Genomic DNA, 19,360 nt, shown 5'->3' with positions numbered 1-19,360 from the left:
TTGTAATCACGATAACTTGATTAATTCATAACCGATATTTATGATTTTTTTTTAATCGACGAGGAATGGGATTCCTGAGGTTAATTTCAAAGATGGGCCATGTCGGGATAAGGTTCTGGAAACTATTTCAGAAAAACAGGATTTTACTCTGTTGATAGTTGATAATACATGTTAATTGAAAATTAATATTGATAATTTAATGTGTTGTGACATTTTATGAAATGTTATGAGAAACGCAATTGTTTGTAATCTATTTGTCACGACTTGAGATGACTTGAGTCATTCTTAACCGATTTTAATAAAATTTGTTTTAATCGACGAGGAATGGAATTCAAAGATGGGCCATGTCGGGCCTAAGGATCTGAAAGCTATTCCAGAAAAATTCATTTTACGCTGCTTATAATTGATAATTGATAATTATTGGTAATTGATAATTCCCTTCACTGAAATGTTTGTAACCACACAAAGATAGTTGGAAGATAGGTCATGTGGGCCTAAGTATCTGGAAACTATTCCAGAAAAACAGGATTTTACTGTGTTGACAATTGATAATTTAATGTCTTATTCCCTTGACTGGCAGAAAATAGTGAAAAATGTTGGTTCCTAAAATTATACATCTGACATTTGGAAGGTTAAGTTCGACGATAAGCTATGTGTGATCAACGCTTCGGAAGTTACCCCAAAAAATGGAAATGCAATGTAATAAATGAACACTATCATTGATATTCGATTATTGGTATTTGATAATTGATAGTTGATTTTTATATTTGATAATTAACAAGCAGCATATATCTATACAGTGAGTATATAGTATTACAAAAGTGAAGCAATTCTAACATTAGGCAACTTCGACGAGTGTGAAGCTTACGGCCCGAGCGAAGCGAGGGTCGTAATTCACACGAGTTGCGGTATCATATTGCAATATTAGACAGCTCGGCCTTGCGAGAAGTTTGCGATTAGACCAAACCTAATATTAGACAACTGACGAGTTTGAAGTTTGCGGCCCGAGCGAAGCGAGGGTCGTAATTCACACAAGTTTCGGTATCGTATTGCAATATTAGACAGCTCGGACAAGCGAGAAGTTTGCGATTAGACCAAACCTAATATTAGACAACTCTGACGAGTGTGAAGTTTGCGGCCCGAGCGAAGCGAGGGTCGTAATTCACACGAGTTGCGGTATCGTATTGCAATATTAGACAGCTCGGACGAGCGAGCAGTTTGCGGCAAAGTATCAAGCAGAGTAATAGAAAAAAATAAAGCAGTTAATTTTGGCGGTGTCAAATGTCATTTTGATTTGGTAAGATTTTTACACTCGTAAAATTGCGATGAGAGCCAACGTATATTTGAAAAATAGGCACGAACGTTCTTTCAATGAAAATGTGATCACTGAAAAAGGCTTTAATACACAATAGAATTTCATTGTGTCTTTATCGGATGCGCTTCTTTGTCACGTTGTAGACGATTAATCTGATATGAGATGAAAAAATCAGTTAAAATAAATTAAGATATTTATAATAGTGTAATATAATTGGTTAATTATTTTGGAAAAATTATCAGTCAAGGGACCCGACCCGCCCAACAGGTGGGACCTAGTAGCAAATTAGCTAAATAAATGATTATCTTATAGGTTTGTTCCAAATAACTGTGAACTTTGACAACACGAACGACGACGATTTCATTCACATAAACATAAACAAAACGTCAACAAATTTCTTTGTAAATTTTTCATCAAAATTTTCGTCAACCTGAACGTTGAGGTTAAGTTGCCTTCTGTGGATGAAAGACATTTCGAAATGACCTTGGAACAAAACCTATGATAACTCACAACTACATGTTCAGGAGAATCTACTCTTCCAAGACAGTAGGAGAGAGGTCCTAAAAAATCTTACACTTCATACATTTTCGATATTTTCTCCATTCGAGTAATTCGAAGTCAAAATACAGTAACGTTTTGCAGCACTGTGACAGTAATTATAGTAATTCAACAAAGGATGACTATATCTTGCTATTAAATTTAGCGCCGTCGATCAAAAGATGATCGCCCAAAACATTTCACACATTTTACCAACGAAAGTGACGTACAGATGGCGCAACCAAAATGTCAAAATGGTCAAAATACGCGCTTTTCATTGTGTTGGTACTGTACGCCATTGCAATTTTTCAAATCAGAGGTTGGCTGTTGAACTGCGCTTGAATCAAGTGACTGATTTTATTTTACAAACTATTTTTTAATTCAATTCGTATTTCATATTGATCTCAGCACAATTTTATTTTCGTAAAGCGTTGTTTTAGTGTTTATATCTTGTTTATAGCTCGAATTCGCTTTCGGTAAGAATAACATTTCTATTTAATAAAACAGAAATTTGTCGAACAAAAGAATGAATACCATGTCTCTATGTCTCAATTTTCGGCTAAATATTCACTTCACATAAATTTAGATTGGTCGATCTTGTGATATAAATACAGTTAAATGTAACAATCATGCAGATTGATTTTTCAATGGTTATAATCATTGTTGAATGTTTTGTGGTTTGTGAGGTTATGATCAGCTAACGGAAATTTTAAATTTTCTTCTCAACAGCTACTACTGATTGTGCAAAATAATTAAATAGTTCCTTCACCATGTCTAATGAAAATCGTATCGATGCGTACAAGAACCATGGTAAAAACTCAGATCGTCTGCGATCTAGTCGTAAGGAAGCGACGGTATGAAATGAAGAAAAAAAAAATGTGAAAACAGCTCGCCTATTTCCAACTGGATGTTTGTCATTTTAGATTGAGTTGCGTAAAGCCAGAAAGGAAGACCAAATACTCAAGCGTCGTAACATCAACATAGATCCGGAATTCGCGTTACAGGACAGCAATGGTCAGTCACCATGCACAAAAACTCCCGAGGAAATTTTATTCGGAATGGATTCGGCCAGTGTCGAACACATTTTCGATGCTGTCCAGTCGACACGGAAAATGTTGAGCAGGGAACGTCAACCGCCGATTGATTTGATGATACGCCATGGAATCGTACCGAAATTGGTTACATTTTTGGATTATTCGGACGAGTAAGTCTTCTGTCAACCAACAATCGAAATGCCAGTCATTCAACTGATTCACCTATTTCAGTACCAATTTGCAATTCGAAGCTGCATGGGCTCTAACAAACATTGCGTCGGGTACATCCGCACAGACAATGGCTGTGGTCGATGCTGGTGCTGTGGATAAGTTTATTCGACTGTTGTCGTCACCATCGCCTAATGTTGCTGAACAAGCTGTTTGGGCATTAGGTAACATCGCTGGCGATGGCAGCAAAACCCGTGATATCGTTTTGAATGCTAATGTTGTTGAAGGATTGATTCAGCTATTCGCAACTGATCTGTCGGTATGTCATATAAATTTAGTCCACCGCTGTCGCTTCAATCGCCCGAAATCGTGGTAATAAGAACACATCCGTTTACAGATCACATCGCTACGGAACATAACCTGGCTTATGTCGAATCTTTTCCGCAACAAAAATCCATCGGCGCCATTCGATAAAGTGAAAGTGATGCTTCCTCATTTGGCTAGACTGTTACTGCATCAAGATAGTCAAGTTGTGACCGATGCAGCTTGGGCTATCAGCTATGTTACGGATGATGATAACAATAAAATTCAAGCGGTCATCGATCATGGTTGTGTTCACCCGTTGGTGCGATTGCTTGAACGGGACGATGCATCGATTATTGTACCGTCATTACGGAGCATTGGCAATATTGTGACTGGTAACGATCAGCAGGTAAGAAAATCTTTGCTTTTTATGTTTTGTTGTTTTCAAACTGTACTATCAATGTATAAGACTGTTTTTGCTTTGGCTGTACGGCTCTATTCTTATTGAAAATTATCCATTTTTACGAACGACTGAACACATTTTCCGGTTGATTTGATCTTTCCAATTTTTTAAGTTAAATGAATTTTCCTTATTAATGAATAATACGCTGCTGCCATCGTAAGGTACGCTTCCTTTTATAATCACAAAGCGAATAACAAAGCGCATTTTGGTAAAGGTACCGTTTTCGTTTGATGTTGGCGCTGCCATAAGATCTCAACGTTTAATTAAAATGCGGAAGAAAGTTTTTAGCGAGCACTGGCCAATTTTAATATACCATCGCATTGAAAATTTATTTTCGTCATTTCCATCGAGTATTAGACTTGAAATACATCTGGTAGTTGAAAACAACGGAGGAAGTACTGGTATAATTACCATCTTTGAACAGTCTGTTGGAACAAAATACAGAACTTCTTTCAACATCTCATTTGTTTAAAACTTCAATGTGAAGCGGGTCATTACTTAATCAAATTCATTTTATTTATAATTCCGTTTTTCTATGTAAAAAATGATTTTCATTTTGTTGACACATTCATATTCAACGCAATAAAACTGGAAATATTATCGTCGAATGCATATTGTGCTGAAGAAGATTGACGACAGAAAATCGTTATACAGAAATTTCAAACAGTGAAAACTGTGCTGCATTATACTCGATTGCACGAATGTAGCTTTGACTTGCATAATAAGGCAATAATTTTTGATTAGGTCAACCAGATAGCAGTCAACTAAAACTTTAAAGTCACTTCCGGGGAGTCTGGACGAGTTATAAAGATTTCAAATTATGAGGTCACGAGGGAAATGGGCCAGATTTTCACATTCTCCTCTCATCACGATTTTTCTATACATTGTGTGCTACATTTACATTTGGCTAGACTTTTTGGACGTTTTGCGTTAAAAAATCACATTTTTGCAAATTCAATTGTGACATCTACTCAAAAATGTCTTCGCTGCTTACGTAATTACGATAATTGAACTTTTAAAGTACCGACAGTTAAGTACTTTTACTGCAAATTCTTGCTCTCATTACCAAATTAGCTGGTCATTCACTGTCAATTCTCTAAGCTCCGACTTAACAAATTTGTACTTTCAAAACCCCGTGTGTTCAAGAAATTCGTAGAAAAGTAACAATAAATCATCTGTTCCACATTTCATACAATACCGGTTCAACCACATCTTTTTCATCAAACAAACCAATTCGAAGTTGTAACTAATGCTAATGCATTTTGTGTGTCTTAAAAGCATAATAATTACAGTCACATCGTTGTATACCCAGTGCAGTACATTGAATACTTTTGTTATTGTAAAGAGACGCTAAATGAATACTCAAATAAGAGTTATTTCGTTCAGTCCAATCCGCATTATACAGCAAAGTAATGTCGGTGCACTACAAAAAAAAAACTGAAATAAAATGAGAAATCATAAAGTCTCCCACAAGAAAAAGCACACAGAGCGCAAAGAATAACTCCATTTTAATGACATCATTTTAAAGAACAAAGAAGTCATCCTTCATTGCCGTCGTAAGGAATGTCTGCGGCGGTCGTTCCGAAAAGAATACAACTAAAAACAGAAAACCGTTTTCATGAGTTATCCACCACGAATTTTCCGTTGAACTTATACCAAACAAAGGGCGATTTACGAGATGATTGACAGTTTGTTCACCTTTTACTTTGACATAAAAATGAAGAAAAATTCCATTGCAGACGTTAAATTTGACCTGTTATGCATAAAACACATTGGGTGTGACGCAAATAGATAGACATTCTTTCAACGAAAAAAGGGAACAGAAATAAATTCATTGCATGCATGGCTCTCTCTTTGTTCAACAATTTTTCTTGCACCCCCAACTGATAACTATATTTACACCAACCCAACGCTGAAAACATTCAAAGATTGTGTCGGTGACTCGGTACATAAAACTCGATTTATTTGACAATCCCAGCCACACACCACAATTACTAAAGATGAAAAAAAAATGGTTTTGTCGAGTTATTGTTTGCTTACGCCCGGCCCACCTTCAATATTGTTTTGCACCATTCCGACGACCGATTTTTGTTTGATTTCAACTTTATGCCCGTTCGGTATGGCTATAATGGATTGTACTGTTCGCATACAATTTGAACTCATTTTTTTATTGTTATGAAAATTGCGATTATAAACATTTTGCTTCAATTTCGCTGTTGTGCTTATTTGATGTATTGTCTACCTTGGTTGATGGAACGTCGATGATAAAATATTTTTTATTTATCATCGTGTTTCGGTACAAACTTTTCACATTTTTCCCCTATTGTTTGGTCAAAAGACTTTCCGTTATGAACATGTTGGCACAAAGTATCTACCAAATGAAAAAATGATTTCAATCGAAATGATTGTTGGAAATTGCAAAAGGTGGAAAATCCCATTTTCTGGAAGCAATATTCCTAGCGCCCTCGACGTCTCGACTCGACTTTTTTTAAAGTTGTGATCGCGTTTTCGGCCCTAGCCGTCCATAATTTGGTTTGGTATAAAATTAAAGGTTCTTATTCTCTTACGCATTTTTGTAGTTCGTTAGTTAACGAAGCTTCACATCAGTATTTTTCAATGTCCTGGAATCAATTTTACGAGCCACTTCACAGCATTGCCCGAGCTCCTAAGTATCCAATCCGGCCCTGCATGATTCTAACTGATTTTGAAATACCCGCTAGAGTGAGTTACCGCTCAATTCGACTAGAGATTTTCTTAAACGGATGGAAAGCCTGCTCGTCAGTACAAGAATCCAAAAACATACCCCCAAAAATCCATCTTCTACTCATCAAATTAACAAACTACAAATGAATCCATTTACTCGCCAGACTGACAGCGTCATCTCTGCTGGTGCATTGGTACCACTCAAGAAACTGCTTCAAAGCAACAAAACCAACATTGTGAAAGAAGCGGCATGGACCATCAGTAACATTACAGCTGGCAATTCGGATCAAATCGAACATGTCATCAATTCCGATGTTTTCCCCATTATTCGCACCATTTTGGAGAAGGGAGATTTTAAATCTCAAAAGGAGGCTGCTTGGATTGTGACAAATACCACGACCAGCGGTACACCGGAACAAGTCATTAGATTAGTTACGCAATACAACGTGTTCATACCGTTCTGTTTGTTAATGGATTCGAAAGATACGAGAACGGTCAATGTTGTTTTGGCTGGCTTAACGAACATTCTGGAGTTGGCTGACAAGTTCGGTGGTACGGAACAGGTTTTACGTGTTCTTGAAGAGAACAATTGCATCGATATTCTAGAGAAATTGCAGAGTCACGAAAATGAAGACATTTACAAGAGGTCGCTGTTTATAATCGAAAAGTACTTCAATGACGAAGAGGTAAGTGTCGAAATACACTGCAAGATGGGCTTGCTGATAGGAAAATTGATGGAGTCGTTAATCGGACATAATTTTCTCTAATTTTGCAGCAAGAAAACAATTTAGGTCCAGGAGAAGTGGATGGAGTCCTTCAATTTAATCCAGATAATGGACAAAATGGATATCAATTCTAAGGAGCCGCCCACCTGTTTACTGTTCAAATATAATTTTTATTGTTTCCCATATTAATCCTATCAATTCATTTCAATTAAACTTAGTTAAACAAAAATAAATTTGATTCTAACGTGCACGATCCACAGTTGTTATGTTGTTACCAGATGCACCAACCACCTGCAGTTATTATTTACACCTCATCACATGCAATTCAACGGTTTTTTTTATGTGTGAAACGATCTAAAATGAAACCATCCTGCGGTGTCTACACAAAAATAGAACCGGTGAGGATTCAGAGGGGATATGGGCCAAATATAGAAGTTACGAGTCGAACCAAGCTATTAGGTTTAACGAGACGCATATTTGAATCTGGAAATTTTGAATTCTGTGCTTATTGTCTGCACCATGTGTCAATGCGATACTGATAAATCGATGAAAACGTTGAAACGTTGTTGTATTTGTGAATAGGAAAATGCAGGATTTACGGCCAAGCGTTTCGTATGAACATTTTTCAATGGATGGCAAATATTATACGTTCGATTCATACTCCTCTTTTGTTGAAAGTTTGCGAATTTTTTGTGGAGAAAAATATTGCCAGTTGTGAAGTAGTCACAATTTCGATTGAAGTGGGAAGCTATGAAGAGGGTTGAAAAAAAAAAGTTGGAGCTTAGCAACTTCAAATACATGGTGAGTATGCCGTACAACTCTTTTAAGTGCCGAGTATTCAATAGGCCAACACGTAGAAGAAGTACGAAACCGTTGCGAACGAAAAATCAATTACGTATTTTATGGACAGTTTCTTAATGCTGAACGAGTCCGCATGAAATCTTGATAAACTAAATGTATTGGATGAATTTGTGAGTCATTTTTCATTTACTAACAAAGTATCAGATCTGCATAAAACAAAAATTTCTCTGCTCAACACGCAGCACTTTTATTTGCCATCAAGTTTGATTAATCTTTATAAACAAGAGAAAAAACGCAACAGAATCCCAAACAAACATACCGAAAAGTAAAACAAATTGAATTAAAAATTATTTATTTGGCAAATAATAACACCACCGAACCGACCGGAGCAAATTTTTTTCTCTATACAGAGTTTTCCTCTCATTTATTTGAGTTGAAAAATTTACCTTTTATCGTGCAAATCAAATTATTTTATGGGTAAGTACATTACCTATTGCTTTCGCTTGCTAAATTTCAAGGTGTGTAATGGTTGGTTGAATTGTTTGTATTAACAATATACTAGCATCCATTTCATTTAATTGATTAAATTTTGTCTCAGATTGATTTAAATAGTGGGTTATGTAACGATGAAACATTGATACAAAAACTATTGCTGCAGTAGTTGTTGCCACATATACATCTTTCTATGTGGTAATACATTATTGCCATATCGTCAATCTCTTATTTTTGTCGTCGCTGTTCCTGCACTACCACTAAAAACCCATCAAAAAAAAATTCCTACCGTGGCTTTAATTCAACTGAATTTCAAACTTTCCGACACAATGAAGATCTATCAATCTGAATACAGCCTTCAGCTTAATGTGAAACTAATCAAGCTTCCCATCATCAATGCGAAAAACACAAATTTCTATCATTTTGGGAAATCATCTTGAAAATGGTTAGTGACATATGTGGTGCATTAATGCCAGCTAAAACAAATTTCATCTTAAAAAGTGCTCATCTCAGCGCACATTATATATGTGTTACCCACCCATTCCATGCCAGTCTTCAGCGACGTGTTTATAAAAGTTTTTTCTCAAAGGTTAGATCATATTACTACATTCGAACTTGGCTGGTACATTGTATATGATACGGTATGTCTCCCACTAGAAATGTATGGTGCATGCATAACATATGCTATGCTACTAGAGATTATAATAGAAACTTACACCCTTTGTTATACACACACTTTGTTTTTCGCTTTTCATGCTTACATGAGTATAACGACGAATACGTAGTTTAGCATTGGGAGATGTTTGATATGCCTTTTTTTCAGAAATGAAGTTGCAATCTACTGAAAAGGTGATAATGCACACAGTTAGTAGAACAATATTGGATCGTTAGTGCTGTCCGTTATGTCGAAGATGTACAAAAAAAACTTTTTGAAGAAAAGTCATTTTTGAGAAAATGAAGACATTTTGTTAGCGAATTCTTTTTATTTAAAAAAAATAAACGAAAGATCCATTCGATGTTTTACATAGATCTGTATAGAACGGCGAACGTGCAGCGTAATCAAAATTTGTCACTTCTTTTGTATTACTATAACTCCTAAGGTTCGATCTAAAATCAGTTATGATTCCACATGCATTCCGCTTCGTTTAAGAAAATGCAACCCCATCGTTGTCGATAACAGATGTCGTACGAGTCTTTACATATAAATCCAGCCACACTTCCATCCAATGTGTTTTTAATGGTTTTCTATTTTGCTATACTACTATCTTGTTATGAATGACTTTGAATGTATCAAAAAGGAACAAAAGTAGAAAAAAAAACTCTCATCACGTTGTTTAAGTCTATCAAGGTATTTTCCGATCCAATGTTACGGCTTTGTTATATATTATCGTCCGTTATATGTTATGTATGATGATAAAAGAAAATTCCAAAAGTACCGTATAACTTTGCTTCTCTCCTGATGTTGATAAAATATGAGAAGTCATCATGTTTGCACGTCTTACGCTTCAGGGAGTTTTTTTTTACTTTTTTTATTTTCGAATTTTCCAAACTACAAGGATGAGTATTTACACATAGGTTTATATCGTTATATTCCCCATAATCGTGCGATAAAGTGAAGAACAAACACATAATGTGTGTGGCTAAATTGTATCAGCGTCAAGTACTTTGAAAGTTTGCCCCTTTTGCATTGGATAAATTCTAAATAAATTGACGCTCTGTGAATAATATTGGACGGTTAAACGTGTTTGTTGGTACCTCAAAGCTATTTTTTTAGCTAGAGGTGGTACGATATTCGAAGAAATTGCTAGACAGGTAACTGAACCTTGTCTCGGCCTACAGTAAAAGTAGACTACACGATTAAAAATTAGGGATTAGATATGAGTCAACGGTATGTGTTCGTGAAAATCGATTTGTTTAGTCAGTATAACCTGGAAAAAAAACTGTTTCTTCATTTATCCTCACTAGGCTCCACCACTTGGGTGGGTCATTTCCCTTGACTGATTATCAATACTTTCCAGTCCCAGTCGTCTTACCATTTTTAAAAAAGCTGTTGTTTTGAAAAACACAAAATTATAGTCAGATGAAAAAGCGAAACAAGAATGGTCTCTTTGCTACATCATTAGTTGAGTATCTCTTTTATTTTCACTGAGCGTTTAGAAAACTCAAAATTTATTTAATTTTCTTAAGAGTTGCGTGAATCGAAGGTTCAGCGAGCGATGTTTTACATCCAATAAGTATGAGTACTTAAAAACGCTTTTAAAATGGCATATTTCTTGCCTACCTCTTGAATAAATTACGAGTCGTGTGAATTACGGCCCTCGTTTCGCTCTGGTCGCAAAGTTCACACTCGTTCAAATATTCATTAGCCTAAGCATGGAAAATAGGAAATTATAACACGATGTGATCAGGAGAGGCATTTTTGAGTATGTTATACATATACTGAGAAGAGTACAAACAAACAATATTTACAACGATTGAATATTGTCTTCTAAAAAGCGCAATGAGTGGAAGGTCTAGCGAGGTACGTTTAACTCCTAATATGAGTCTCCTATATAGTCTACTAAAAGCGCTGAAAAGGTGGCGTATTTCTTGCCTACCTCTTGAAAAAATAAAACTTGTGTGAATTACGGCCCTCGCTTCGCTCTGGCCGCAAAGTTCACAATCGTTCAAACATTTTAGAAACGAAAAAAATTCTTTTAAGAATACGGACTTCACGCAAAAATTGTCGTATATCCCAGATTACTAGTCCAATTAAATTCCAATGTTCGAGTTTAACCACATGAATTACGCTACTAGTCGAAATTGGTTTTTGAAGCCTCTGAGAATTACTCGAGCTATCGGTTTCTCAAGCAAGCAAGCAAAAACTCTTTTGGGAAGTACTTCTTAATTGTTAGACCAGAAATCCAGAATTTTACAACTCGTCAAATAAGAAATTTTTCTGGAAATCCGTTGCAAAAATGTCGTGGTATAACAAGTTATGTTTACAATTACTCCAAACTCACTACTCCAATATCATTCTCAGTCAATTAAAACAAAAAATTTGAAAATCAGTAACAAGAGAAAGCGTCTGGGTAGAATTTCTCCCATGTCGTTGTTCGAACATTATCCATCTGCAAACTCAGCCTCAAGAGTTTCAATCATCGTCGAATAACACAAAACCTTTGAAAATCGGATAAGAATTATCGAAGTTATCGCGGTAACAAGTAAAAAAATCTCTTGAGAATTACTCCCACCTCATTACTCCAATATTGCCCATCTACGAACTTAACCTCATGATTTTCATTCTCTGTCGATTAAAACCAAAATTTTGAAAATCGGTAAAGAATTACTTGAGTTATCGAGTCCACAAGGAAAAGCGTCTGTGTAGAATTTCTCCCGTCTCGTTGTTCTAACATTATCCATCTGCAAACTCAACCTCAAGAATTTCAATCTTCGTCGAATAACACAAAAAATTTGAAAATCTGATAAGAATTAGGGAAGTTATCGCGGTAACAAGGAATAAAATTCTCTTGAGAATTACTCCCATCTCATTACCCCAATATTGCCCATCTACGAACTTAACCTCATATTTTCATTCTCCGTCGATTAAAACCCAAATTTTAACGTTTTTTGCCAATGTAGAACATTTTCAAAATATCAAAGTGAACTTAGCGTTACGGCAAAGGCTCTATACCAGGCAAAAGTTGACCGATTTTTAAACGTCGGATTCGTTCCTTACATCCGCCGTTTATACAATGACAACAAATGAATGAAGGTGATATGGATTTTTATTGTGCGCGAAATTTTTGAAAACGCAAATGATTTTTGTGGAATTTTTTTAATTTTATTTTTTAAAGGTATTTCAGCTTTTATGTATTTAGGGGGATCAAATATATATCACTCTAAATACCTCAAACCTAAAATACCTTAAAAAAAATAAAAATTAAAAAAATTCCACAAAAATCATTTGCGTTTTCAAAAATTTCGCGCACAATAAAAATCCATATCACCTTCATTCATTTGTTGTCATTGTATAAACGGCGGATGTAAGGAACGAATCCAACGTTTAAAAATCGGCCAACTTTTGCCTGGTATAGAGCCTTTGGTTACGGACATTTTTAAGGGTATTTTCTATCATAAGACTCTGACTTTCTGTCAAGGGAATTACAAAATAGATTTCATCAAAGTTGTAGACGTGAAAGATGTTTGAAAATTGATGTGAAATTTATGGGATACAGTTTTACTGGAAACGATTTCAATTTAGGTAAAACAGAAAAAATGTAGTCGAGCTCTTAAACAACTATCAATTTGATGAAATGTGGTCTGAGTAGAGATTTTTCACTACATTAACCATTCAGGTTTCAGTTTTTCGCTCTATTTTTTTATTACACAAAGTGTCTATCTGATATCCTGCTTTTCTTTGGAACAGGATCATTTTTACTTACACATCGCAAAAAAAATTACGAGTGTTAATTGCTTGCTTCAGTTGTCGTAGTCGCTAACAGAAGACTAGTAGCCATTCTACAACTCATCAGATAAAAAACTCAATTTATCCTTCGCTTTCGCAAAATGTAAATTTATGTTGCTGTTCATCAAGCCGCCACCCGTATATTGCATATATTCATGTGATGACTGGATGTGCCCATGTTTGAAATAATAATAAATTATTTTTATTCGATTCGTTAGAAGAATAAAACCATAAAAACCATGAACTGTGATATCAAAAATTACTGTGTTAACCCAATTTTCCGGGTCATGATTTTACCCTTATGTTATAACGATATCAGTGATCAAAATTTCAATAATAAAAAAGAAAACAACATTCCAAGAACGACAAGATTACAGAAAATACATTTTTCATGTCAACAGAACGTTAATCTCTGTACGTGTCGTTTATGGGGGGGTTATTTCATTCATATACGCATACCAGCCACAAGTGACGAAAAATTCATTACCAACAAAAATCCATCATTTTCAATTACAATTGACCTTTTCATCTCTCTCATGGGTTCAATCGTTTTTTTAGGTCAGTCTTGGAGTTTAGATTATTTCTATACACAAAAACGAGAACCAACACATCGCCACAATGTCTTCCTACCCTACCGAAAAAGTGTTTCTTATCTTTTATTTATTCTTTATATTTCTCATTTTTATTTAACCGGAAATGAACGTTGATTTAGGCAAAGTCGAATCTCGACAAATTTTAGAATCGTAAATCAAAAATATATTTCTTTTCCCGGAGAACGACACACCCATACAAAAAATGCTTTTTCCCTTCCTTCCTTCGAATGTCCCACGATGCCAAGCAATAAACAATAAAATACAGCTGAGCTCGAATATACATATAGATCAAAATATTTCATATTATAATAACCGTTCATCACTCATTCACAAGCAGAAATACACACAGATGATGTGTACATTTCTATATAAATACAACTTTTTGGATGGATATTCCATGAGTTCTGTATCCACAATTCCACATATATTATGTATGTGCGTTTCTACGAATGCATTGGGCTCAAAATAGATCTACAATATTCATTTTACATTCCAGCATAACTTAATTTTAAAAGCAACATTTTGGTTAATTTTGAACTATATACTTGTACTCTCTAGCTTTAGCAGCTATGTTTCCCAGAAAAAATTTTCAAAGAGGTTTCTGCGAAAGGGCTTCGTCGAATAAAACATTAAGACCTAATGTAAGCTTTGCAAATGCATTCAATTTTGTGGTTTTATGGGCCGACGACGAAGACTACATGCGCCCTAACCGTACTTTTCATGTTACTGTTACATGCTAATGTCCAGTAAGCATTTTTTCACAGTCGTAAACAGTGATATAAAGCACCTTACCGCTCTTTCTTTCTTCATTTATTAAAGATCGATGACGACGTTCTGTCATTGACAGCTTGTTCCATTCATTAATTAGCTAACATGATGACAATGAAGACAATGTTCTGATTTCTCCGATCCTAAACAATAAATCCGTTCTAAATAGTTATCTTTGCAGACTCATAAAATATGAAAAACAATAAATCAGACAAAATTGCATATTGTTAAATTGTTCACACTGTAGAGCTCACACACTTAACTCATCGGTTCAAGCTTTACAAAAGCCTCTCATAAATAATCTAACAGCACTCCATTATAACACTTTTATTCATCACCATCAGATAGTTGGTTCAATGCAGTGTTATTTACATAACACACACACACGAAAAAATATTCCAAATAGTAATCCGTTAACGCTTAAAAACGTTCGAAAATTTCTATTTATTAAAGCCAAAATGCGTTTGTTTTTGCAAAAATGAATCCATAAAATGGGTGATGAGATCGCCTGATGAACGTATCGATTTTACACAAAACTCCATTATAGTCATTATCCATTCAGGAATAATGAATAGATATTTTCGAAGCCTCTTCATTTTATGAACCTTTGAGCACTAACTGTTTACAATCATAACCATGCATAATGCATTACATTATGATTTTAGTCTGTTATTGGAAATTGTGGAAAATTTTGGAATTGAACTAATCTGCAACTGATCTGTACATCATTTAACAGAGATAGGAAGGTTTTTGTTTTCTATTTTCTTAAACTTCTGTATATTTACAAGAACAAACGAAGTCATGTAGCTCTAAATGTATAGAAATGCTATTAATGCTCAAAACGCGTCAGGTTTACTCGAAACTGACCTGACCTGATATAACTTGAACCCTCAATTTCGTCAGTTCAGGGGTCAGATTCAGGATTCTTCTTTCCATAAACCTGAACTTGACCTTGACCTGAAGAAGAAAAAACGACAGTCTCATCTGTTATCTACAGAAGTGGCAGAAATAAATAGATGAGCTTTGGCAATTACTCAGGGCTCGGAACAGATCAGATCAATCTGATTTTTTTTTCAGATCTTAAACTGATCTGAAAATTTTAATCTGATCTGATTCTGATCTGGAATCTGAAAATCTTGAACAGATCAATCTGAATCTAGGGCGATAAAATACGTTCACATAACATTGCACACAGCTGCGTAAGTTGCAAATATCATCACTGAATTGCATAATTGCATGATTTTAATGTCTTGTCTACGAATCAGTAATACATAAAATGAACTACGATTTGCAATTATTAAAATAGCAGGTCACGCAGTACTATTTTATACTGAAAACTTCAAAAGCGACATCTTCATTTTCATAGGTCGTTTTTTGAAGTTTTATACTGAAAACTATAAAAGCGCCATATTCAGCTGTAGCTACAGGAAAATTACTGACAAGTGGAGAAACCATCAATAAAAAACATGCCCTATTGTGAAATCTACAAACAATTGAAACGGTTGAAAAAGAAAAGCGTGTGAGTCGGTTTTTTTGGTACAGGCCCACCTTTTTCAAATTTCGTTAAACATATCAGGGCTTCACTAGAACGAACATAGGCATTGAATCAGATCAATCTGATCAGACCTGAAATCTGAAAATGCCAGATAAGACCAGATTACATTCAAGCTTGATCTGAAAAGATGCGTCATTCTCAGATTTCAGATCAGGTCAGAACAATCTGTTTCGAGCCCTAGCTATTACGGTTCTTTATAGGAAACTGTATTTGTATGGTTCAGATAGAACTAATAAAGTTAAAGATTGTGAATCAATTTGTTGAAAATATTTCCATTAAAGAAGTAACAGATTTGCTTAGTGTGATAGTGACACGCGTGACGTCTATGAAAAGTTAAAGACTTACCTATGTGCTGATTATCTGTTGGTCTATTGGAAATCCTTATACACATGAACGATATGACTCACCGAGAAAAAATCCAAATACGGCCAAACGAAAATTTCTTCACTACATAAAACACAGTTTCTACAGGCTGCATGCGTGTGAAGTGTGGCACATATCTTATACTATTCACGCCGTAAGTGAGCCTAAAATTTGAATTTTAAGTGAACGATTCGATGAAAAAGTGAACCGAAAAATACATTTCAACGCTTCATTGTATGAAAATGACGCTACGTTAGAAAGACCTCCGCACTTTCCATTTTGAATTTCGACCGCCCTTACGGCGTGAATTTATTATGTACTTGGATAGGTTAGAAGGAAAGATTAGAAAATTAATTAAATACACATTTGTAGCGATTCTCGTCCTCGCGCTTATCAGTCTTGACATACCTTCCTTTTGTGGACAAAGTGGTTCGGAGCTTCCCACTCCTATGTGACATTTGTCGTCGCACATTGCCAATAATCATTTTTTAAGGTTATTTTAGATAAATATCAGTTTGAACTCTTTGGCAATTCATTATTTGAACTGAACCTTCAATATACTAGGTCCCACCTTTTGGGCGGGTCAGGTCCCTTGACCGACAATTTTTCGATATATTTTTAATCAATTTCATTTTATTTTCCGTTGTTGTTTAACATCACACATCAGAAAATAACTGTTATAAAAACCTTCGCCTGAGTACAAATTCTTTGGAAAAGTCCTTTTTGTATTCTCTATTTTCTTCTGAATTTGCGGCCAGATTTTTCATCAACAATAAATCATAAATAGACAAGGACTCATGTGAATTACGGCCCTCGCTCCGCTCTGCCCGCAAAGAGCAGACTCGTAGGAGTTTTAAAGTTTTCTGTTTGATTGTTTTTTAGCGTCATTCTATAGCTGACTTTCACCTGACTATCCATGACTATAGCCAACTATCACCGCGATAGGTGACTTTCACCTGACTATCCCTGACTATAGCCAACTATCACCGTGATAGATGGATATAACTAACAGACAAAATCAAATTCCATCAAAGTAATCTTTTTCGATTGATTGAATTTCCAACAGTGTAAAATACTGTTTTTCTGGAATTACTTCCAGATCCTTAATTCCACATAGCCCATCTTCGAACTTAACCTCAGGAATTCAATTCTGCGTCGATTAAAAAAATAAAATTGATTATTGGTTGATAATTACTCAAGTTATCGTGTTTACAAGCAAAATATTGCGACAAACAATTCCGATTTTCATAACATATCATACAACCTTTCATACAAACATTTTAGGGTATTTTCCGGCATAGACCCTGACTTATAGTCAAGGGAACTAGGAGGAGTGTTCTCTTCGTGCGATTTCGTTTTAAAAGCTGTTGTTGTGTTGATCAAAGTAAAATATCCATGCAGATAATGGCTCAAAATCTTAGTTATTTATAAAACACAGTTATGACACTCACGTATAACGGAAAACGTTTTTTTACTCCAAAATTACATTCTATCCGTTTAAAGAGTTACTTTGCTGGTTGTCTCGTAGCGAAAAACTAACACACGCGATCGCGGAAACATGGTGAAAACTAAAAAATTTTCCTTTTAGCAAGGATACTGAACGAGCACGTTATAAAAAACACTGTTTTTCATTTCAGATTTATTATGTAAACCCGTGGCCTAGTGTCTAGGAATATACATCTTTCATTATATAAACCTTTAATTTGCATACTCATATTCATTCGTACATCCAACATCTCTATGAAAATATTCTAAACATGATTCATGTGACAACTAAAGGAAAATTCTGAAAAATCCTTTTTATGTAATAAATTTTACCCTCTTCATTATATATACATACCGTGTGTGCAGCACTGTGTACGAAACATATACAATGTATTTTCGAGAAACCACTGCCGACACATACAAATGGTTCTATTTTATTATACTTCCCTTCGTAATTTTTTTCTTCTCTCTCATTCTTTTGCTCCTACTGTTGAAAATATAATAATGATTGCGAAAATTTCATCTTCTTTCTTGCCTTATATCTCATATCAAAATCTTAAGAACTGCTTAAGAAAACAAAAAGCTATTTCTTGCTTGTAATACAAATAAATAGAAAAGTTTTGTTTTAGCGAATTTGAAATAACTATGCAGATAACCAGACGGAGTTGTTTCAACAATTCGTCATACAATTATAGAAAAATGTATTATCCTTTTGCTTACATTATGTGAACGCAAGTTTAATGGCTAACTCCGAGCAAACAAATGGACCCGAGACATATACTTTTAATTTATTTAATTAGAAAAAATTCGAGTTGTTTATTCAAGTGAAACTGAATTATCAGAATAGAGGTGTCGAAATAGTTATGTGTGCAAGTGATAAATGGTTTTCTAGGCTCTAGATGTGCATATAAATGATTTTAAAATATTTAAAAGACTGTTACGTGATGAAATAAAAAATAAATTTGTGATTTAATGAACCTGTAAAATGAATACATAAATGATTAAACGATAAAATTAAATAAGAATAAATATGATTAAAATACAAAATGAAATAATGAATGAATTAAAATAAAATTAAGAATTATAATAATTGTAAACTAAGAGAAAGGAGAAACGGAAAATGTAAAAAAGGAAAATAGCAAGGCTAAATAAATAAACATACATACATACATACATATTGTCATTAGAGGTAAGCCAAAAAAAGCATTTATCAACGAGGTGCATAAAACTGTTTATCAAAGCCAACAAAAGTTTCAATTTTCGTCATTGAGTTGAGAAATAGTATATTTCGTACCTAGGACTAAAAGTCTTTTTTAGCGTGTGAGAGGTTTCCAGACAGAGCCGAGGGCGAGGTCTGGAATCGAATACGCTAAAAAAAAGACTTTTAGTCCGTGGTACGAATAACATTTTTCATATCCGACGTATTCGGGTCTTAGGTATGAAAAACAGTTTTTTTTAATTAATACGTTGCCGGTCATCGCCAGAATAAAATGTAATTTTAGGAATTCAATTTTCTTCAGAGAGATTCACAACCGCTGACTGCTTAGCGGACTTTCCATCAGCAACTTCTTATTAAGAACACTGAGATTTTTTTCTTCTCCACAAATA

At 34.8% G+C, this 19,360-nt stretch overlaps 1 protein-coding gene across 3 annotated transcripts; it reads left to right on the top strand.

Annotated features, from left to right (window-relative positions):
- The first annotated feature begins 2,117 nt into the window (after positions 1-2,117).
- Positions 2,118-7,498, top strand: LOC119075642 (importin subunit alpha). Of its 3 annotated transcripts, XM_037182125.1 has the most exons (8): positions 2,122-2,328; positions 2,582-2,706; positions 2,776-3,056; positions 3,118-3,373; positions 3,452-3,766; positions 6,688-7,209; positions 7,299-7,319; positions 7,368-7,477. In XM_037182125.1, exons 2-8 carry the CDS (start codon positions 2,623-2,625, stop codon positions 7,380-7,382), a joined length of 1,494 nt encoding a protein of 497 aa, XP_037038020.1. In that variant the 5' UTR covers positions 2,122-2,328; positions 2,582-2,622; the 3' UTR covers positions 7,383-7,477. The 3 variants fall into 3 exon arrangements, with proteins under 3 accessions (XP_037038019.1, XP_037038020.1, XP_037038021.1); XM_037182124.1 differs by having other exon boundaries at positions 2,118-2,328; positions 7,299-7,498; XM_037182126.1 differs by lacking the exon at positions 2,122-2,328 and having other exon boundaries at positions 2,582-2,673; positions 2,811-3,056; positions 7,299-7,498.
- The last annotated feature ends 11,862 nt before the right edge of the window (positions 7,499-19,360 follow it).

This window comes from Bradysia coprophila, unplaced genomic scaffold (assembly GCF_014529535.1).
Source record: "Bradysia coprophila strain Holo2 unplaced genomic scaffold, BU_Bcop_v1 contig_232, whole genome shotgun sequence".
Taxonomy (NCBI): Eukaryota; Metazoa; Arthropoda; class Insecta; order Diptera; family Sciaridae; genus Bradysia; species Bradysia coprophila.
This window is presented reverse-complemented; position numbering and strand designations above follow the sequence as displayed.